Source organism: Entelurus aequoreus, linkage group LG19, assembly GCF_033978785.1.
Source record: "Entelurus aequoreus isolate RoL-2023_Sb linkage group LG19, RoL_Eaeq_v1.1, whole genome shotgun sequence".
NCBI classification, from domain to species: domain Eukaryota; kingdom Metazoa; phylum Chordata; class Actinopteri; order Syngnathiformes; family Syngnathidae; genus Entelurus; species Entelurus aequoreus.
The window spans coordinates 45,440,744-45,463,788 of NC_084749.1; the positions used below are offsets into that span (position 1 = coordinate 45,440,744).

The 23,045-nt window shown below is 41.1% G+C and overlaps 1 protein-coding gene across 5 annotated transcripts in view; it reads left to right on the plus strand.

The window, feature by feature from the left end:
- LOC133635399 (contactin-associated protein-like 4) overlaps nucleotides 1-23,045 on the plus strand; it is a 207,247-nt gene that overhangs the window by 57,769 nt on the left and 126,433 nt on the right. The window contains exons 1-3 of one of the 5 annotated variants that reach the window (XM_062028568.1): nucleotides 2,683-2,714; nucleotides 2,844-2,925; nucleotides 3,871-4,065. In XM_062028568.1, the coding sequence (XP_061884552.1) occupies nucleotides 3,939-4,065 (127 nt within the window). In that variant the 5' untranslated portion in view covers nucleotides 2,683-2,714; nucleotides 2,844-2,925; nucleotides 3,871-3,938. Of the gene's footprint in view, nucleotides 1-1,944; nucleotides 2,093-2,682; nucleotides 2,715-2,843; nucleotides 2,926-3,319; nucleotides 3,413-3,870; nucleotides 4,066-23,045 lie in introns of those variants that run through there. The other 4 variants (XM_062028564.1, XM_062028566.1, XM_062028569.1 and 1 more) reach the window with 4 other exon arrangements.

The window sequence follows — 23,045 nt, forward strand, 5'->3', positions numbered from 1 at the left end:
GTATGCCTTGCTGTCTCCTACGTGTGCAAGTAAAAGCCACATACACCATGTGGCCGGGCTGGCACGCTGTTTGTACAGGCTATAGAGGATCAGAAAATGCAGTGCTATCATGACACGCCCTTGATTAAGTTGTTAGGGTGTAAATTGGAGAATGTTTTCCTTGGGAGATCTTAATTTACTTGTAAGGGTGAAAACTGGAGAATATTTACCCCGGAAGATTTCTAAGAGAGGCACTGAGATCCGTAAGTCTCCTGGGAAGATCGGGAGGGTCGGCAAGTATGCAGCTGAGCCGCATCAGAGTGGTCAAAGAGCCGCATGCGGCTCCGGAGCCGCGGGTTGCCGACCCCTGTGCTAGCTCCTAGCTACTAGCTCCCGTCCATATAACCCGCCAATACAATTCAAACACCTGCACAACACACACAATCACTCAGCCCAAAGGACCGTTCACCTAACCCAAGGTTCATAAAGCTTATATATTTAACCAAAGTTACGTACGTGACACGTACGTACGGGCAAACGATCAAATGTTTGGAAGCGCAGCTGCGTACTCACGGTACCGCGTCTGCGTCTCCAAATCAGAGTAATCCTGGTAAGAGTCTGTGTTGTCCCAGTTCTCTACAGGCGTCTGTGTATCGAAGTCAAAGTCCTCCTGGTAAGAGTCTCTGTTGTCCGAGTTCTTCGATCTTGACTGCATCTTTCGGGAATGTAAACAACGAAACACCGGCTGTGTTGTGTTGCTGACTTCCCTCGCAATATACTCCGCTTCGCACCGACAACTTTCTTCTTTGCTTGCTCAGCTTCTTTCTCCATAATGCAATGAACAAATTGCAACAGATTCACCAACACAGACTCCCACATTTCTCACCCGATTCAAACCGTTCCAACTTCAAACTGTTCAGCCTATTTGGGAATCACAGGCTTTCCCTTGACAAATTCCTAGATTTCCCAGAATTCCAGGTTTTTTTAGGGACATTTTTCCCATTCAAAATGAATTGGCCATTTTTCAAACTTCCAACATTTGCACATTTTTCAACATATTCAAACCATTCCACCTTCAACACATTCCACCATTTTGGAAATTCAAACTACCCTTTTTTCAAGTTCAAAAAAATTCCAGGATTTTCCAGAATTCCTGGTTTTCCACAGCCCTATTTTCACCCTTTTTTCAACCCGCTTCAACCGTTCCACCGTCAAAACATTCATTTCAATCAGGACAAAAACAAAGTTGTTTTTTGAACTGGAAAAATTCCCGGTTTTCCCGAAATTGCAGGAATTCCGTAATACCATTTCTCAATTCAACATGTTACTACTTCAACATTTCTCGACCGATTTGAACAATTTCAACACCAACCATTTCAACGCATTCACATTTTTTTTTTTACCATTTTAAAAAGAATTTCCCGCTATTCCCGAAATTCCCAAATTTTGGGGAAATTCCCATTGAAATCAATGGAACATTCTTCAAAGTTCCACAACTCCCACATTTTTCATCTGATTCAAACTGTTCCAACTTCAAAATATTCAGCCTGTTCAGGAATTGTGTGTTCTACTACAACAATTCTAAAAAAAAATTCCAGGATTTCAGTTCAATTTCAGCATTGGAGCATTCACACACAATTCCTTCAGGAATTGACTCACCTAGTTGTATTGTTATTATTGTTAATTAGATTTACAAAGCAGCCTGCGGTATTTAACGTTCAACAAATCCGACTGACAAGCATTACAATTTTGTAGTAGTGCCACTTTTCAAAAAACGGATATCATCTTTTGGTTCCCAAGTTAATAGTTGATATCACTATATTCTATTCAACTTAGTAAGGCAACACTGTGCTTCCATGTGATGTACTGTAGTCACACATTTATTGTGAATTATGACTACTGTCAGTTACTGAGACATTTTGGAGATGTGGATAGATTGATTTTGAAAATGTTTTGTTTTTCCAGGCTGTTCCGGGTAACAGTAATGCCGACACTGTTGTCCAGTACAAACTTGACGAGCCGGTGGTTGCTCGCTTTCTTCGCCTCATTCCGCTGGCCTGGAACCCGACTGGGAGGATTGGACTTAGACTAGAAATATACGGCTGTCACTATGGTAACTCGTCTCCAACCGTTAATACAGTCGAAAGCTTCAGCGTTTGCAGCAAATTGTTAGGAAAATCAAATAATCGTAGATTATTGAGACAATGCGGTGAAGTACTACTGGTTTTGATAACCAATGGTTTACAGTCGTGGTCAAACGTTTACATACACTTGAAATAACATAATGTCATGGCTGTCCGGGTTTTCTGCTTCGCCGCTCCCAGTCTGTGGAACGCTATCCCTGACCACCTGAGGGCACCACAGACTGCGAATGCTTTTAAAAAAGGCTTAAAAACCCTTCTTTTTATAAAAAAATAAAAGTATTTTTTTAGATATATGCGTGCTAGTTCTAGTTTTTATTTTTTTTAATTTTTGTTAGAATAATTGTTTCTAAATTAAAACAAACACCTTGTGTTGCATTGCGGGTCTGGTGAGAAGACAAAAGCTGTCTTTGAAACCTACCAAGAGTAAGCCTCGTAAAACTCCACTGTGTAGGGGGGAGGGGGGAGAAGCGAGATGGTGTTCCTGAGTTCTTTCATGTATGGTAATCAACAGAAAGATATTGTTCTAACCCAAGGACTTCAAAGCGGAGAGAACCAAGGATCTGCCCAATTTCCAGACGACCTCTTTTTGAAGTATTTTACGAACTCTTTTTGAACTATTTTATGGAACTCTTTTTGAACTATTTTATGGAACTCTTTTTTTTAACTCTTTTATGGACCTCTTTTTGAACTATTTTATGAACCTTTGTCTTTTGGAAACAGCGGTGGCCATGTGGTTGGGGAGGGTCCAGAATAAAAGGAGGCGTGCAATCTTTTGGCAGAGCGTGCTGCGATACTGTGCAGGGTACAGACAACTCTCATCAAGATAAGTCCAAATTGAAATCTGTCTCTGTTTAATTATTTTCCTCTTGTCTTGTTTAATAGATATCGTCAGTGTTTGAACCCGACAATTTGTATTATCTTTTTATTTATTTTTGTAATACACTGTAGCACTTTGAGGTTGTTTGCTCAATGGAAAGTGCTTTTTTACAAACAAAATGTATCATAATTATTATTATTATTATTATTACAATGACCCCAAACACGCAGTTGGGTGTTCCAACAGGACAATGACCCCAAACACATGTCAAAAGTGGTAAAGGAATGGCTAAATCAGGCTAGAATGAAGGTTTTAGAATGGCTTTCCCAAAGTCCTGACTTAAACGTGTGGACAATGCTGAAGAAACAAATCCATGTCAGAAAAGCAACACATTTAGCTGAACTGCACCAATTTTGTGGTCAAAAATTCCAGCAGAAGCTTGTGGATGGCTACCAAAAGCGCCTTATTGCAGGTAAACTTGCCAAGGGACATGTAAGCAAATATTAACATTGCTGTATGTATACTTTTGACCCTCACATTTTCAGTAGAGCCATAATAAATTCATAAAAGAAGCAAACTTCATGAATGTTTTTTGTGAGCAACAAGTATGTGCTCCAATCACTACATCACACAAAAATAAGAGTTGTAGAAATGATTGGAAACTCCAGACAGCCATGACATGATGTTCTTTACACGACTGTATATACCGATGCATTGCTTTGATACTTATTGGTGCTTGTAGAGCTGAGTTTGTGACAGCTGTGAAACATGGTTTAGTCAAGATTGTCCTTCAGAAGTTAGACATCATTGCTGGAAGAGGCCGTGTTAAATAAAGCTCCAAGAAATCCTTCTGTGATGTTCTTTTCTGTGCTAAAATATACAAAAAATACATAAATGTTGCTCTTTGTTACGACTCTTTTGTTTCTGCAGCTTCTGATGTTGCAAACTTTGATGGCGGCAGCAGCTTGCTGTACAGGCTGAACGCGAGACCCAGCCCCATGGCCATTTCTTTGAATCTGAAAACCCTGAAGAATTGTGGGATGGTGTTCCATGCGGAGGGGAAGGGAGATCACAGCCTCACTCTGGCACTGGAAAATGGCCAGCTGCAGCTCTTTCAACAACAAGGTATTTCCTTCTTTCGTTACCTTTATGTAATGTTATGTATTCCTTGCCGTTGGTATGTCTGTTAGTCAGCAAAATAACTCAAGATGTTAAGGCTGGATTTTCATGGAAAGTTCCGGAATGCGGTACAAAACAAGTAATTACATTTTGTGGCCAATTTTGGATAATTTTAACAATGTTACCTTGCATTTACACATGTGGCCCCTCCCTAAATGCAAAACACTCGCTCTAGAATCAATGAACGACAGGGCGCTTCTTATGAGTTTTTACCGCAGACATACAGTGGTGGTCAAAAGTGTACATACACTTGTAAAGAACATCATGTCATGGCTGTCTTGAGTTTCCAATAATTTCTACAACTTATTTTTTTGTGATAGTGATTGGAGCACATACTTGTGATGAAACAAAAATTTAGCTGTTTGGCCACAATACCCAGCAATATGTTTTGGAAAGGAAAAGGTGAGGCCTTTAATCCCAGGAACACAACACCTACCGTCAAGCATGGTGGTGGTAGTATTATGCTCTGGGCCTGTTTTGCTGCCAATGGAACTGCTGCTTTACAGAGAGTAAATGGGACAATGAAAAAAGAGGATTAGCTTCAAATTCTTCAGGACAAGCTAAAATCATCAGCCCGGAGGTTGGGTCTTGGGTGTTATGGTTAGGAGGGGAGGTGACAGCAACAGACACCAGGGTGCAATGTAGCTCTATAGATTTATTATATATATTCACCATATATTTATATAATAATCAAACAATAGAATATAAACAAAGGAAATGGAGTGTGAACTAGATCCAAAAGTGTATGTGGTGTGTGGCTATGTGTGTGATTAGCTGAGGTGTGTGTTACCAAATGTTGTCGAGAGCGAAGGAACACGGAAGTCCGTGAGGCAGGCAGATGATCCAGGGCGAGCGAGAGGCGTCGAGAGGAACGTGTCCAAGCGGAAGGTCGAGAATCCAAAAGGGCAGTCCGGGAGGCAAGAGGACAAACAAGGGGATCGCAGGAGAACGACGGGAAGTGCTGCGGGGAGACAACAGGATCATCAGACACAACAGAAATCACGGAAGTCACAGGGGAAGAGCAAGTTTGCGGGATGGAAGCCAGACACGGGATGCTTGCAAAGGTAACAGAAGATTATATTCCGGCATGGCATGGCAGGTTGTGCGGGCTTATGAAGGCAGCTGATTGTCATTACTGATGCTGAAGAAACAAGTCCATGTCAGAAAAGCAACACATTTAGCGAAAGTGCACCAATTTTGTCAAGAGGAGTGGTCAAAAATTCCAGCAGAAGCTTGTGGATGGCTACCAAAAGCGCCTTATTGCAGGTAAACTTGCCAAGGGACATGTAAGCAAATATTAACATTGCTGTATGTATACTTTTGACCCTCACATTTTCAGTAGACCCATAATAAATTCATAAAAGAAGCAAACTTCATGAATGTTTTTTGTGACCAACAAGTATGTGCTCCAATCACAAAAAAATAAGAGTTGTAGAAATGATTGGAAACTCAAGACAGCCATGACATGATGTTCTTTACAAGTGTATGTACACTTTTGACCACAACTGTATGTTACTTAAACAAACTGTGTGCTAATTAAATTACAGCTTTGCCAATTTAGTCATAATTTTCGCACTTGAGAAAATTCTGGACTTCTTCTGTTTGTTTAAGATTGTCATTACTGCTACAAGTGGTGGAACGGTGTATTGCAACTGAGTACCACTGTAGCCTATACGGACCGCAGCTGAGGAACATATTTTTCGACAGCCTCCAGGGGGTGCCATCGTTATGGCACCCATGGTTTAGAAACACTGGTTTCAACTATCAACCTGCCATCTCATCGCAAAGAAACCAGCCCAGGGCTCCCATTCATACAGCACTGGAGATTTGGAAGGCCGGTCCGTAAAAGTAATGCCTACATTAAAACGGTCCCTGGTGCAAAAAAGGTTGGGGACCTCCTGATGTAAACCCCAAGGAAGTGTTTTAAATGTAGAAATAACATCATAATAGGACCCCTTGAAACTCCCACTGGCACGATGAATGCTTGTTTTGCAAAGCCGGAAGTACTAAGTTCAAATCTCGATCGGAGCTGCGGTAGCTATGTGTTGTGGTTTAACAGAGGGGAGATGACGGCTCAGACCCAAGAGTGTGTGTGTGTGTGTGTGTGTGAGGCTATGTGTGGAGTTAGCTGAAGTGTGTGTTACCAAGTGTTGAGAGCGAAGGAACGAGGCAATCCATGGGGCAGGAAGGTGGTCCAGGGCAGCAGAGGAGTGACAAGGGTCCGGGCGAGGGTCAAGGATCGAGGAAGGCAGTCCAAAGTCCACAGGGGAAATCCACGGAAGAATCACCAAGGGCAAAACGCGGGAGGACAAACAAGGAAGTCAGGCACGGAGGGAAAACTCAGAGGGGAAAACAGAGAGCATCAAGCTCGAATAGGCTTACTGTACACCATTGAGAAACTAAATTCCCGCATGGATCCTTGGGTCCACTGGTCTTTTATACAGCTCCCTCTTATCAGGTCCGGGTGCGCTGATTGCTGATCGCCCACAGCCTTGCCGGCATGTGGGCGTGACGCGGCCGTGGGCGCGTCCCGAGGCGCTCGGCAAGCGAGGCGCGAAGATGAGGGCGCATTCCAATGCGCCCTGGCCGTGACACTATGTCTGTAAGTGTATGTTTGAACAACTTCTTTCCCGTGATATGTGTGGCTACAAAACATGCATCAAATTAAATTTGATAATAAAAGCATTAAAAAAAAGTAACATAAACATGTGACAAGGTCCGTGTCCGGGCGAGGGTCAAGTATCGAGGAAGGCAGTCCAAAGTCCACAGGGGAAATCCACGGAAGAATCACCAAGGGCAAAACGCGGGAGGACAAACAAGGAAGTCAGGCACGGAGGGAAAACTCAGGGGGAAAACAGAGAGCATCAAGGTCGAGTAGGCTTACGGTACACCATTGAGAAACTAAGTTCCCGCATGGATCCTTGGCTCCACTGGTCTTTTATACAGCTCCCTCTTATCAGGTCCGGGTGCGCTGATTGCTGATCGCCCACAGCCTTGCCGGCATGTGGGCGTGACGCGGCCGTGGGCGCGTCCCGAGGCGCTCGGCAAGCAAGGCGCAAAGATGAGGGCGCATTGGAATGCGCCCTGGCCGTGACACTATGTCTGTAAGTGTATGTTTGAACAACTTCTTTCCCGTGATATGTGTGGCTACAAAACATGCATCAAATTAAATTTGATAATAAAAGCATTAAAAAAAGTAACAAGGTCCGTGTCCGGGCGAGGGTCAAGTATCGAGGAAGGCAGTCCAAAGTCCACAGGGGAAATCCACGGAAGAATCACCAAGGGCAAAACGCGGGAGGACAAACAAGGAAGTCAGGCACGGAGGGAAAACTCAGAGGGGAAAACAGAGAGCATCAAGGTCGAGTAGGCTTACGGTACACCATTGAGAAACTAAGTTCCCGCATGGATCCTTGGGTCCACTGGTCTTTTATACAGCTCCCTCTTATCAGGTCCGGGTGCGCTGATTGCTGATCGCCCACAGCCTTGCCGGCATGTGGGTGTGACGCGGCCGTGGGCGCGGCAAGCAGGGCGCAAAGATGAGGGCGCATTGGAATGCGCCCTGGCCGTGACACTATGTCTGTAAGTGTATGTTTGAACAACTTCTTTCCCGTGATATGTGTGGCTACATAACATGCGTCAAATTAAATTTGATAATAAAATCATTAAAAAAAAGTAACATAAAAATGTGACAAGGTCCGTGTCCGGGCGAGGGTCAAGTATCGAGGAAGGCAGTCCAAAGTCCACAGGGGAAATCCACGGAAGAATCACCAAGGGCAAAACGCGGGAGGACAAACAAGGAAGTCAGGCACGGAGGGAAAACAGAGAGCATCAAGGTCGAGTAGGCTTACGGTACACCATTGAGAAACTAAGTTCCCGCATGGATCCTTGGGTCCACTGGTCTTTTATACAGCTCCCTCTCGTCAGGTCCAGGTGCGCTGATCGCCCACAGCCTTGCCGGCATGTGGGCGTGACGCGGCCGTGGGCACGGCAAGCAGGGCGCAAAGATGAGGGCACATTGGATGTCTGTAAGTGTATGTTTTAACAATGTTTTAACAATTTCTTTCCCATGATATGTGTGGCTACAAAACATGCATCAAATTAAAATGGATAATAAAAGCATTAAAAAAAATAACATAAAAATGGGTGGAAAAAAAATTGTGATGATAAAGGGAGGGTGCTCTAAATACAATTCTGCTCAGGGCCCCGATTTAGTTTGGGGCGGCCCTGCGTTTTAGCTTCAAGTTCTGTGTGTGCATGCTTGCGGCCTCACCTCCACTCACGGAGACAAAAAAACAATGGCCGAATTTTGATTAAACTTCCAGGAAATGTCAAAAATGAAATAAGGTAACATTTCGGCGGTGATCCGGATCATAGGCGCCGATCCTGTGGGTGCTTCGGGGCCCGAACCACCCACGGCTGAGCACCCATTGATGGCAACTTTCATACTTTAAAAATAATTCCTGAAAAATCAACCTTGTTGTTAATTTTGTGGCGAGTTTAGTCCGTTTAACATATTATAAAAGTCACAAATCATATAGTCTATAATTAACATTTGGTTCCTGATAATGAACTAATGACACAATCATCTTGACAATGAAAATATCGCACACAAGAAAATAAAGGGCATACTTACTCAACAGCCATACATGCCAACACTGTCATAAACCTGTGCCATGTAGTGAAACCACACTAAACAACAACAACAAACACATTTTGGAAGAATATTTGCACCGCAACACAACATAAACACTTCAGAACAAATTCCCAGAATTCCCTGCACCACCAACTCTTTCGGGGCGCTACAATATAAACAAACGCCATTGGTGGATCCACACCTAACATCCACTGTAATGATACCAAGTACACTAGCGTATCAAGTGATGATTACATCGATATTTTTTAACATCACAAAATCATTCTTTTGTTTAAAAAAAAATTATATTATGTTTATAAAGTCAGTAAATATGTCCCTGGACACATGAGGACTTTGAATATGACCAATGTATGATCCTGTAACTACTTGGTATCGGATTAATACCCAAATGTGTGGTATCATCCAAAACTAATGTAAAGTATCAAAGAAGGGAAGAATAAGTGATTATTACGTTTTAACAGAAGTGTAGACAGAACATGTTAAAAGAGAAAGTAAGCAGATATTAACAGTAAATGAACAAGTAGATCAATAATTCATTTTCTACCACTTGTCCTTAATAATGTAGACAAAATGATAGGTAGATAAATGACATACTTACTGCATATGTCAGCAGACTAATTAGGAGTCTTTGTGTCAGGTTGAAACACTGATGACATCTATTAACAGCCCTTTGTTTTTCAACTGTGGTTGTTTTTAAAGGGCTTTATAAATAAAGTTGGTATGGTATGGTATGGTATTAAACAACACAAGAGGAAAATAATTAAACAAAGACATAATTCAATTTGGACTCAATATTGAGGAGAGTCGTCTGTACACTGTACTCTTGTACAGTATCTCAGCACGCTCTGCCAAAAAGATCGCACGCCTCCTTCTTTTATTTTGCACATGGCCACCGCTATTTCCAAAGGACAAGGGTCACGAAAAGTCCACAGAAAAGGTCGTAAACAATTCACAGAAAAGGTCAGTTCAAAGAGAGTTCGTAAAATAGTTCCAAAAGAGGTCCATACAATAGTTCCAAAAAGACGTTCGTAAACCAGTTCAAAAAGGAGGTTCAAAAAGAGGTCGTCTGGAAATTGGGCAGAACCTGTCTTCTCTGCGCTTTGAAGTCCTTGGGTTAGAACAATATCTTTCTGTTTCTTACCATACATGAAAGAACACAGGAACACCTTCTTGCTTCCCCCCTACACAGTGGAGTTTTACGAGCCTTACTCTTGGTAGGTTCCAAAGACCGCTTTTGTCTTCTCACCAGACCCTCAATGTAACACACAGTTTTTGTGATCATTTAGAAGCAATTATTCTAACACTTAATTTGTTTACTTACTACTAAAAGACAAGTTGTCTAGTATGTTCACTATTTTATTTAAGTACAAAATTGCAATAGTAAACATGTTTCATGTACCCTAAGATTTTTTTGGATAAAATAAAGCCAATAATGACATTTTTTGTGGTCCCCTTTATTTAGAAAAGTACCAAAAAGTACCAAAATACTTTTGGTACCGGTATGGGGACGACACTAATACACACACACACACCGAGCACCCACTGGCAGAAATGTAGATCGGCGCCTATGATCTGGATCACCGTCTGGATTCAGGACTTTTTTTTTTTACTATTGGGAGGTATGGCTTGGCAGGGGGTCTCCGTTCTCTGAGTGCTTTTCTACTTGATGTAATTCCTGGAGGTGCTTCCGTGTATGCTATGTCGCATATGTCTGATCTCCGACACGCGTTTCTGAAAAGCCATCATTAAAGCTATTTGCCCCGAGTAGACGTCAGTCATATCCCAATTCTGATTAGCTCTATAGACACGCTACATCAGGGGTCACCAACCTTTTTGAAAGCAAGAGCTACTTCTTGGGTAGTGATTAATGCGAAGGGCTACCAGTTTGATACACACTTAAATAAATTGCCAGAAATAGCCAATTTGCTCAATTTACCTTTAACTCTATGTTATTATTAATAATTAATGATATTTACACTTAATTGAACGGTTTAAAAGAGGAGAAAACACAAAAAAAATGACAATCAAATTTTGAAACATAGTTTATCTTCAATTTCGACTCTTTAAAATTCAAAATTCAACCGAAAAAAAGAAGAGAAAAACTAGCTGATTCGAATATTTTGGAAAAAATTAAAAAAAAGAATTTATGGAACATCATTAGTCATTTTTCCTGATTAAGATTAATTTTAGAATTTTGATGACATGTTTTAAATAGGTTAAAATTCGATCTGCACTTTGCTAGAATATATAACAAATTGGACCAAGCAAAGACAAATAATTATTTCTTCTATATTTTCCAGAACAAAAATTTTAAAAGAATTTCAAAAGACTTTGAAATAAGATTTAAATTTGATTCTACAGATTTTCTAGATTTGCCAGAATAATTTTTTTGAATTTTAATCATAATAAGTTTGAAGAAATATTTCACAAATATTCTTCGTCGAAAAAACAGAAGCTAAAATGAAGAATTAAATTAAAATGTATTTATTATTCTTTACAATAAAAAAATTTTTTTTACTTGAACATTGATTTAAATTGTCAGGAAAGAAGAGGAAGGAATTCAAAAGGTAAAAAGGTATATGTGTTTAAAAATCCTAAAATCATTTTTAAGGTTGTATTTTTTCTCTAAAATTGTCTTTCTGAAAGTTATAAGAAGCAAAGTAAAAAAAATAATGAATTTATTTAAACAAAAGAAGACCAAGTCTTTCAAATACTTTCTTGGATTTTCAAATTCTATTTGAGTTTTGTCTCTCTTAGAATTAAAAATGTCGGGCAAAGTGAGACCAGCTTGCTAGTAAATAAATACAATTTAAAAAATAGAGGCAGCTCACTGGTAAGTGCTGCTATTTGAGCTACTTTTAGAACAGGACAGCGGGCTACTCATCTGGTCCTTACGGGCTACCTGGTGCCCGCGGGCACCACGTTGGTGACCCCTGCGCTACATTGTGCAAATATTGCATCATCTTGTCCCTCAGCTCTTACAGTGACGCCTCCCATTTTGCTTTGCATTCCCCTCACTCCTTGACATTGCCCCCCCGTGTGTGTGTGTGTGCGCTCTTTTAATGTATGATGGATGCTGCAACATGTAAGAATATATTCCGTGGTGCACGCTGGGCAGCATTTTAAGTTTCATGGTGTCCTCCAATTCAGAGGAGCCGAGACCCTGAAGTGTACGTATGTATGTGTGTGTGTGTGTGTGTGTGTGTGTGTGTGTGTGTGTGTGTGTGTGTGTGTGTGTGTGTGTGTGTGTGTGTGTGTGTGTGTGTGTGTGTGTGTGTGTGTGTGTGTGTGTGTGTGTGTGTGTGTTCCTCTTATTTCTACCCTTCTTGAGACATCAACAAGGAAAAGTACCGTCCATATGAGGACCGGTGAACAAGTTAGGACCGAAATCATGGTCCCAATACTGAAAAACCATTGCATCTAATAGAGAGCCAAATACTAGAGTCCGTGAACATTGCTACAAAGTCAGGATTTTTTTGTTGATTTAATGTGCATACAAAAGTAAAAATGACAGGTGCAAAGGCAGCAATATATGATCAAACAAGTGAAAGAAGGACTTCCCTATTCATCCCCGAAAAAACCCGCCAGGTGAACAGCTGATTTGAGGACTTCCGGTCCTGACGTAAGATAACCCGCGTCACATATGTGACCATAGGATGAACAAATACACTACGGTACTAAGACTATAGTGGCCATTAACAGTTAGCTGCTACAGCTGGGTTGCCCAAAGTGTGGCACAGGGGCCATCTGTGGTCCCTGACTCCTTTGTCATCGGCCTTAAGCACATTACGAAGAAACTAAACAATGGAGATCTCATTTGCACCCCCTGCTGGTGAAATCTGTCAAAATGAGGGTGGTCCCAAAAAGGAGGGCTTTTTTCAAATTGACTGTGTGTCGGTTTTAAAAGTGCTCCACCTCTGGCCAACATATGAAATAACAAGTGCGTGTAAGAAATTGAAAAAAATATTTTAAGAAAATAAAATATGTATATAGAGACATATTGTAATAACTTGACAACCAATTACAAACAAAAAATTTAAAAGTTAACTGAAAGCTTACTTTTTTTAATGTTTGCATAGTATGTATATAGTATTAATGTTGTAAATACACATCTTTATATATCTAGAAAGGGTGGTCCTAAAGAGGTATTTTTCGGAGGTCTCAAGAAGTCAAGCAATACAGGGGGGGTCCAGACTGAGTCCGAGGAAAAAACCTCACATAGCATGGCACACATAAACATGGTACATGTAATCACAACAACTGGCAACAGAGGGGGGAGGGGGGGGGGGAGTTGGGGCCGTGGAGGCCGGCTGCCGCTATAAAGCGCTACTCAGCCCCCACAACCCTGGAGGAATTAAGCAGTGGTGAAGGTGTTGATTTGGGGAGGGGCGTGTGCAACCGCCCTCACCAAGAGGCAAGACAGAAAAACTAAAAGCTAACCTTTTTTATGTTTGCATAGTATGTATATATTATTAATGTTGTAAATACACATCTTTATATATCTAGAAAGGGTGGTCCTAAAGAGGTAGGCATTTTTCGGAGGTCTCAAGAAGGTAAGAAATACAAGAATGTGTGTGTGTGTTCTTGTATTTCTACCCTTCTTGAGACATCAACAAGAAAAAGTACCTTCCATATGAGGACCGGTGAACAAGTTAGGACCGAAATCATGGTCCCAAAACGGAAAACCATTGCATCTAATAGAGAATGTCTCATTTGCACCCCTGGTGGTGAAATATATCAAAATGAGGGTGGTCCCAAAAAGGAGGGATTTTTTCAAATTGACTGTGTGTCGCTTTTAAAAGCGCTCCCCCATTTACTCTCTGTAAAGCACCAGTTCCATTGGCAGCAAAACAGGCCCAGAGCATAATACTACCACCACCATGCTTGACGGTAGGGTTGGTGTTCCTGGGATTAAAGGCCTCACCTTTTCTCCTCCAAATATATTGCTGGGTATTGTGGCCAAACAGCTCCATTTTTGTTTCATCTGACCACAGAACTTTCCTCCAGAAGGTCTTATCTTTGTCCATGTGATTATGGGTCTAAACCAGGGGTCACCAACGTGGTGCCCGCGGGCACCAGGTAGCCCGTAAGGACCAGATGAGTAGCCCGCTGGCCTGTTCTAAAAGTAGCTCAAATAGCAGCACTCACCAGTGAGCTGCCTCTATTTTTTTTAAATTGTATTTATTTACTAGCAAGCTGGTCTCGCTTTGCCCGACATTTTTAATTCTAAGAGAGACAAAACTCAAATAGATTTTGAAAATCCAAGAAAATATTTTAAAGACTTGGTCTTCACTTGTTTAAATCCATACATTTTTTTACTTTGCTTCTTATAACTTTCAGAAAGACAATTTTAGAGAAAAAATACAACCTTAAAAATGATTTTAGCATTTTTAAACACATATACCTTTTTACCTTTTAAATTCCTTCCTCTTCTTTCCTGACAATTTAAATCAATGTTCAAGTAAATTAATTTGTTTTTATTGTAAAGAATAATAAATACATTTTAATTTAATTCTTAATTTTAGCTTCTGTTTTTTCGACAAAGAATATTTGTGAAATATTTCTTCAAACTTGTTATGATTAAAATAAAATAAAAATATTCTGGCAAATCTAGAAAATCTGTAGAATCAAATTTAAATCTTATTTCAAAATCTTTTGAATGTATTTTAAAATGTTTGTTCTGGAAAATCTAGAAGAAATAATGATTTGTCTTTGTTAGAAATATAGCTTGGTCCAATTTGTTATATATTCTAACAAAGTGTAGATTGGATTTTAAGCTATTTAAAACATGTCATCAAAATTCTAAAATTAATCTTAATCAGGAAAAATGACTAATGATGTTCCATAAATTCTTTTTTTAATTTTTTCAAAAAGATTCGAATTAGCTAGTTTTTCTCTTCTTTTTTTCGGTTGAATTTTGAATTTTAAAGAGTCGAAATTGAAGAGAAACTATGTTTCAAAATTGAATTGTCATTTTTTTCGTGTTTTCTCCTCTTTTAAACCGTTCAATTAAGTGTAAATATCATTAATTATTAATAATAACATAGAGTTAAAGGTAAATTGAGCAAATTGGCTATTTCTGGCAATTTATTTAAGTGTGTATCAAACTGGTAGCCCTTCACATTAATCACTACCCAAGAAATAGCTCTTGGTTCAAAAAGGTTGGTGACCCCTGGTCTAAACCCATAATAAATTCATAAAAGAAGCAAACTTCATGAATGTTTTTTGTGACCAACGAGTATGTGCTCCAATCACTACATCACAAAAATATAAGAGTTGTAGAAATGATTGTAAACTCCAGACAGCCATGACATGATGTTCTTTACAAGTGTATGTACACTTTTGATCGCGACTGTACCTCCGCAGTTACAGCGACAGTTTACTTTTACTGTTCCTGGACGGCTCTTTCACGGTGCGGGGAGCTCGTACAAATAGTGCCACTCTGAACGCTAGCCATTTATTCCTGGGGAGAATTTACTTTCAGTGGTGTGTCTTTCAGGCTGCTTCTCCGTCACGAACACCATTAGAAGCTTAGCAATATTCTCGTGCATTGATATCCGCCTTTTAGACATAATCCGCTGGTGCTGAAGGTGCTTCCAGAGGTGGTGACGGCACGGATGCCCCGTGGGTCGGCCGCAGAGTCAATCTTCTGGTTTTCAAAACTGATGTTTAGGAGCGGAACTCCCAGGATAAGTGGTGGGGACGGTCGTAACTCTTCTTTTTCTTGTTTTCCCCCTCAATGGTATGACACAACATACTCGTAATTTAGATCATGCTCACAACTCAAGACGTACAAAGTTGAGAGACGGCTCGTATCTTAATCGTAAATTGAGGTACCATTGTATGCCAAACACTGACAATAATTCTCGCTATTCAGTAGTGCTAAAACCCCTTCTGCGAATGGACAAAAGACAAAGAAATCAATGGAGACTTTTTCTAACTGGAGATGGTTTGAATTCCCCGGTGGCTTTGGCTACTATCACCGGTAAGATCTATTCTGCTTTCAGTCTGACTGACTGACTTTGAGTGTTGCCTGGACTGCATAACCCACATTGTTGCTCAGCTCCGCTACCTTTGGCTGCAATAAATATCACATTTATTTGTAAATGGAGAGAGAATAGACTAAGCTATGGCAATGCAGTGATGTAGACCGGGGGTAATAAAGCCACATCATCAATCAATGTTTACTTGTATAGCCCTAATCTATAGTGTCTCAAAGGGCTGCACGAGCCACAACGACATCCTCGGCTCAGATCCCACATTAGGGCAAGGAAAAACTCAACTCAATGGGATGACAATGACAAACTTGGAGGGGACCGCAGATGTGACGGTGCAATGGACGTCGAGTGGATCTAACATAATAGTGTGAGAGTCCAGTCCATAGTGGATCTAACATAATAGTGTGAGAGTCCAGTCCATAGTGGATCTAACATAATAGTGTGAGAGTCCAGTCCATAGTGGATCTAACATAATAGTGTGAGAGTCCAGTCCATAGTGGATGTAACATAATAGTGTGAGAGTCCAGTCCATAGTGGATCTAACATAATAGTGTGAGAGTCCAGTCCATAGTGGATCTAACGTAATATTGTGAGAGTCCAGTCCATAGTGGATCTAACATAATAGTGTGAGTCCAGTCCATAGTGGATCTAACATAATAGTGTGAGAGTCCAGTCCATAGTGGATCTAACATAATAGTGTGAGTCCAGTCCATAGTGGATCTAACATAATAGTGTGAGAGTCCAGTCCATAGTGGATCTAACATAATATTGTGAGAGTCCAGTCCATAGTGGATCTAACATAATATTGTGAGAGTCCAGTCCATAGTGGATCTAACATAATAGTGTGAGAGTCCAGTCCATAGTGGATCTAACATAATAGTGTGAGTCCAGTCCATAGTGGATCTAACATAATAGTGTGAGAGTCCAGTCCATAGTGGATCTAACATAATAGTGTGAGAGTCCAGTCCATAGTGGATCTAACATAATAGTGTGAGAGTCCAGTCCATAGTGGATCTAACATAATAGTGTGAGTCCAGTCCATAGTGGGGCCAGCAGGAGATCATCTTGAGTGGAGACAGGTCAGCAGCGCAGAGACGTTCCCAACTGATGCACAGATGAGTGGTCCACCCTGGTTCCCGACTTTGGACAGCTCGCGCCTCATCTGTGGTCACCGAATCTGTGCTCCCCCCCTTCACGAAGAAGAGGGGGGCAGAGCAGAAAAGAAACGGCAGATCAACTGGTCTAAAAAGGGAGTCTATTTAAAGGCTAGAGTATACAAATGAGTTTTAAGATGAGACTTAAATGCTTCTACTGAGGTAGCATCTCTAACTGTTACCGGGAGGGCATTCCATAGTATTGGAGCCCAAATAGAAAATGCTCTATAGCCCGCAGATTTTTTTGGGCTCTGGGAATCACTAATAAGCCGGAGTCCTTTGAACGCAGATTTCTTGCCGGGACATATGGTACAATACAATCAGCAAGATAGGATGGAGATAGACCGTGTAGTATTTTATACGTAAGTAGTAAAACCTTAAAGTCACATCTTAAGTGCACAGGAAGCCAGTGCAGGTGAGCCAGTATAGGTATATATATATAAGTATATATGTATATAAAGGTATATACAGTATAGGTGTAAACTTTCTTGTTCTTGTCAAAAGTCTAACACCTCATTCACATCACAGTCACTGCTTCCTGTTTTCTCATCTTTTACCTGCCTGCCAATTCCCTTGGCCCATTTGTCAGCATTTAACATTTTCTTGTCTTCTTATTCCTGTTTACAACCTTTTTCTAATGTTGCCCCAGCTCAGCCCTTTATATTTAACAGCGTGCTTTGTGTGTGACCCCTCCACCATCACTCCATCGCATGCCACACCACTTCCCATGGGCTTACAGTCTGCAGACAGTCTCATTTAGCTCAATAACTCAAACCATCCGTCCTATATCCACTGTCTTCTGCCAACAGTCAGAGAGGAACAACAAAATAAAGATATATGTTATATTCCAAACAGTGTATATGAGCTTCTCCGAGGTTACTCGTATACAGTCGTGGTCAAAAGTGTACATACACTTGTAAAGAACATCATGTCTGGAGTTTCCAATTATTTCTACAACTCTTCTGCTGGAATTTCTGACCACTCCTCTTGACAAAATTGGTGCAGTTCAGCTAAATGTGTTGCTTTTCTGACATGGACTTGTTTCTTCAGCATTGTCCACACGTTTAAGTCAGGACTCAAACAGAACTTTCCTCCAGAAGGTCTTATCTTTGTCCATGTGATGTCAGATGAAACCAAAATTGGCCACAATACCCAGCAATATGTTTGGAGGAGAAAAGGTGAGGCCTTTAATCCCAGGAACACCATTCCCTACCGTCAAGCATGGTGGTGGTACTATTATGCTCTGGGCCTGTTTTGCTGCCAATGGAACTGGTGCTTTACAGAGAGTAAATGGGACAATGAAAAAGGAGGATTACCTCCAAATTCTTCAGGACAAGCTAAAATCATCAGCCCGGAGGTTGGGTCTTGGGCGCAGTTGGGTGTTCCGACAGGACGATAACCCCAAACACACCTCAAAAGTGGTAAAGGAACGGCTAAATCAGGCTAGAATGAAGGTTTCCCAAAGTCCTGACTCAAACATGTGGACAATGCTGAAGAAACAAGTCCATGTCAGAAAAGCAACACATTTAGCTGAACTGCACCAATTTTGTCAAGAGGAGTGGTCAGAAATTTCAGCAGAAGCTTGTGGATGGCTACCAAAAGCGCCTTATTGCAGGTAAACTTGCCAAGTCCATTCTAAAACCTTCATTCTAGCCTGATTTAGCCATTCCTTTACCACTTTTGACGTGTGTTTGTGGTCATTGTCCTGTTGGAACACCCAACTGCGCCCAAGACCCAACCTCCGGGCTGATGATTTTAGCTTGTCCTCAAGAATTTGGAGGTAATCCTCCTTTTTCATTGTCCCGTTAACTCTCTGTAAAGCAGCAGTTCCATTGGCAGCAAAACAGGCCCAGAGCATAATACTACCACCACCATGCTTGACGGTAGGTGTGGTGTTCCTGGGATTAAAAGCCTCACCTTTTCTCCTCCAAACATATTGCTGGGTATTGTGGCCAAACAGCCCAATTTTCTTTTCATCTGACATCACATTGACAAAGGTAAGACCTTCTGGAGGAAAGTTCTGTTTGAGTCCTGACTTAAACGTGTGGACAATGCTGAAGAAACAAGTCCATGTCAGAAAAACCCACAAATTTAGCTGAACTGCACCAATTTTGTCAAGAGGAGTGGTCAAAAATTCCAGCAGAAGCTTGTGGATGGCTACCAAAAGCGCCTTATTGCAGGTAAACTTGCCAAGGGACATGTAAGCAAATATTAACATTGCTGTATGTATACTTTTGACCCTCACATTTTCAGTAGAGCCATAATAAATTCATAAAAGAAGCAAACTTCATGAATGTTTTTTGTGACCAACAAGTATGTGCTCCAATCACTCTATCACAAAAAAATAAGAGTTGTAGAAATGATTGGAAACTCCAGACAGCCATGACATGATGTTCTTTACACGTGTATGTACACTTTTGACCACAACTGTATGTCTCCTGAGGCCTTCTTTAAACGGAACCTGCACTTTTTGGGGGGAATTTTGCCTATCATTCACAATCCTTGTGTATGTTTAATATTTTAAATAGTAAATAAATGCAATCAAATGTCTGCATACAATGGAGCCTATAGTGGTCGCTCTATTCTGCCAACAAAGCCCTTTAAAAACATCCAAACACATTCATATATTGTTGTATATACTGTACATGCTGTAAGTATATATGTCATGTAGTGACTGGAACATTTATAATAACATTTAATATTGAAGTATTTTGATCATTTTATGCATATGCAAATGTTTGCTTTTTTTTTTCAACTTCACTGATTATAACTCACTGCAGACTTCATGAGAGCCAACAAACATAATAAAACATCGCTTACTGTACAGTGTCTGCTGTCATTAGGATGCAGACTGATCTCACTATAATCCTGTTTAGATGAAAATTTACTCATAATCCTTGCGAAGAAAAGGGGGTGGAATTTAAGCTTCTTTTCGTCGGGTCTAAATTGGCTGTCAAAGTGTACCAACTTGTCAGATTACATTTTCGTCCTTTTGCCATCCAGGTGGGAGGCACAGATTTATCATCTACAATAAACGTCCACGAGCAGGGAAGCGAGGAAACTGGTTACCACTCAATGACATAAACACAGCGCCGCTATAAATAGTTTGTCTGCGTTAGCGCTTATAATAACAATATCACTAATACGTGGTTAATATTAAAGTCACCAAATGTAAATAGAGTATTGTTGGCGCTTTTTGGATGTTTTTTTAAATTTTGTTAGAATAATTATGTATATACAAGTTATCACACATTTCTTATGCTTAAAGGCCGTTGCTATAGTTATTATCAATTGTGCCAAAGTTGTACTTTTCTATCCGTGCAAAGACACACAACGAGTTGTCTCGTATCAGCAGTTTCCAGACCCTGCCTCGCTGACGGCCAAGGACGGACATCGAGTACCTCAACGTAGACAAAACAGAGACAGGGCGAAATTGCGAGCTTCAGCGCATTTCCATTCTGAATAATCACGTATTGTGTCTACTGGGGGCTGCTTGCATTACCCCTCCCTTCAGAAGCCGCCTCTGTGATGTTAACTAGGCACCTCCAGAATAAATAGAGGAGCACGTGAGACTGTACCTTAGAGCGTAGGGTGACACTGTAACCATACTCGTCAACCTTGAGACCTCCGAATTCGGGAGATGGGGGGATGTTTGGGGGCGTGGTTGCGGGGTTGGGGTGCAGGCAGCATAGCCCTTCCCCTTAGAGCTTTTCTGGATTAAATGAAATAATTTTTTCCAATCATTTTGGAACTTGCAAGCGTATTTCTTCTTCTTACTCGTCGTTGCCATGTCTCTTCTTCGTTCTTCTGCTTCGTCTCCTTCTTGTTGCATGTCCAGTTGTGCACTGAGCTCCAAAAGCCGTAGATGTTATTGTAGCGTCCCGGAAGAGTTAGTGCTGCAAGGGATTCTGGGTATTTGTTCTGTTGTTTATTTTGTGTTACGGTGCGGATGTTCTCCCGAAATGTGTTTGTCATTCTTGTTTGGTGTGGTTTCACAGTGTGGCGCATATTTGTAACAGTGTTAAAGTTGTTTATACGGCCACCCTCAGTGTGACCTGTATGGCTGTTGACCAAGTATGCCTTGCGTTATCATTAAATCAGTTAAAAGATCATACAACGTGTCAGCATTTCTTGACATCTTCGAGTATAAACCATTGTTAAACCCGTCCAACGCTACATTATTATGTGGCCGGGCCGGCACGCTGTTTATATGGAGGAAAAGTGGGCGCCTGGACAGCATACGGCTGTTAAGGGGTGAAGGTTTCAGGTGAGAGAGGACGTCAAAGACAGTGTCTTTAAGGTACGCCCCCAATCGGGAGAAATTCGGGAGAATGGTTGCCCCGGGAGATTTTCGGGAGGGGCACTGAATTCGGGAGTCTCCCGGGAAAATTGTGAGGGTTGGCAAGTATGACTGTAACTGAGTGTACAGCCCAATACGTCTCTCCTCATGAGTGAAATTCAATTCTGTCTCTGCTTGATTCCTTCTTCTTGTCTTGTGTAATAGATAGTTCGGTGTTTGAACCTGACATCTTTATAGGCGGAATAGAGGACCTCCCATTGGCTCCGCTGTAAGTGGGTTCTTATTTGCGTTTATTTAATATTTAGAATGCATAATACAATATGATTGTGAACAAAATCCCCCCCCAAAAAAGTGCAGTTTCCCTCTAATACCAATTCCATCTCATTAGTTTTCCAACAAACACACTGTCAGGTTGAAACATCTATTAAACAAGACAAGAGGCAAAGAATTAAACAGAGAGAGAATTCAATTTGGACTCAATATATTGAGGAGAGTCGCCCGGACATTGTCTCCTTCTACAATCTCCAGCACGCTCTGCCAAAAGATTGTATGCCTCCTTCTTTTATTTTGGACCCTCCCCGACCACATGGCCACGGCTGTTTCCAAAGGACAAAGGTCGCAAAAAGTTCACAGAAACGGTCGCAAACAATTCACAGAAAAGGTCAGTTCAAAAAGAGTTTGTAAAATAGTTCAAAAAGAGGTCCGTAAAATAGTTCAAAAAGAGTTCGTCTGGAAATTGGGCAGATCCTGTCATCTCTCCGCTTTGAAGTCCTTGGGCCAGAACAACATCCTTCTGTTGATTACCATACATGAGAGAAAACAGAAAACCCTTCATGTGGCTCTCCCCCTTACACAGTGGAGTTTTACGAGAATTCTTCTTGGTAGGTTTCAAAGACAGCTTTTGTCTTCTCACCTGACAGAACTCAATGTAACACAACGTTTTTTTGTGATAACTTACAAACAATTATTCTAACACACACCCATGCGAAAAAAAAAGAATGGTCTGAACCTGCCAAAAAATTGGAATAAATTGACTAACTCATTAAAATGCATGTCCTCCCTCCAAAACCATCGCATTTGTTCCCTGTTTGGCATTCATCAAAATGTCAGTTTGCCATAACGTTCTTCACCGCTTTCCAAATCAGATCATTTGCGGGCTGTCACGGGACGCCGTTTTACACATCATCAAACACACAGCGGGTCGGTGAGTGCGTCCTGCCACGGGGCTTTATGGACAAGTTGTGTCGCTGGCTCAATTAGGATGACCTCGGAAAAGCAAAAAAAAAAGGGTTTGAAATGCGTGTAAAAAATACTGCCTGACCTGTGAATTAGGACTGAATTTGATTGAGAAGATAACTTTGTGTTGTATTCTGTTGCTTCCATTAATCCTTTAAAGGCCTACTGAAAGCCACTACTAGCGACCACGCAGTCTGATAGTTTATATATCAATGATGAAATCTTAACATTGCAACACATGCCAATACGGCCGGGTTAACTTATAAAGTGACATTTTAAAATTCCCGGGAAATATCCGGCTGAAACATCGCGGTATGATGACGTATGCGCGTGACGAAGTCCGAGTAACGGAAGTTATGGTACCCCGTAGAATCCTATACAAAAAGCTCTGTTTTCATTTCATAATTCCACAGTATTCTGGACATCTTTTGCAATTTGTTTAATGAACAATGAAGGCTGCAAAGAAGACAGTTGTAGGTGGGATCAGTGTATTAGCAGCGGACTACAGCAACACAACCAGGAGGACTTTGTTGGAGCGCTAGCCGCGCTAGCCGCGCTAGCCGCGCTAGCCGCGCTAGCCGGCG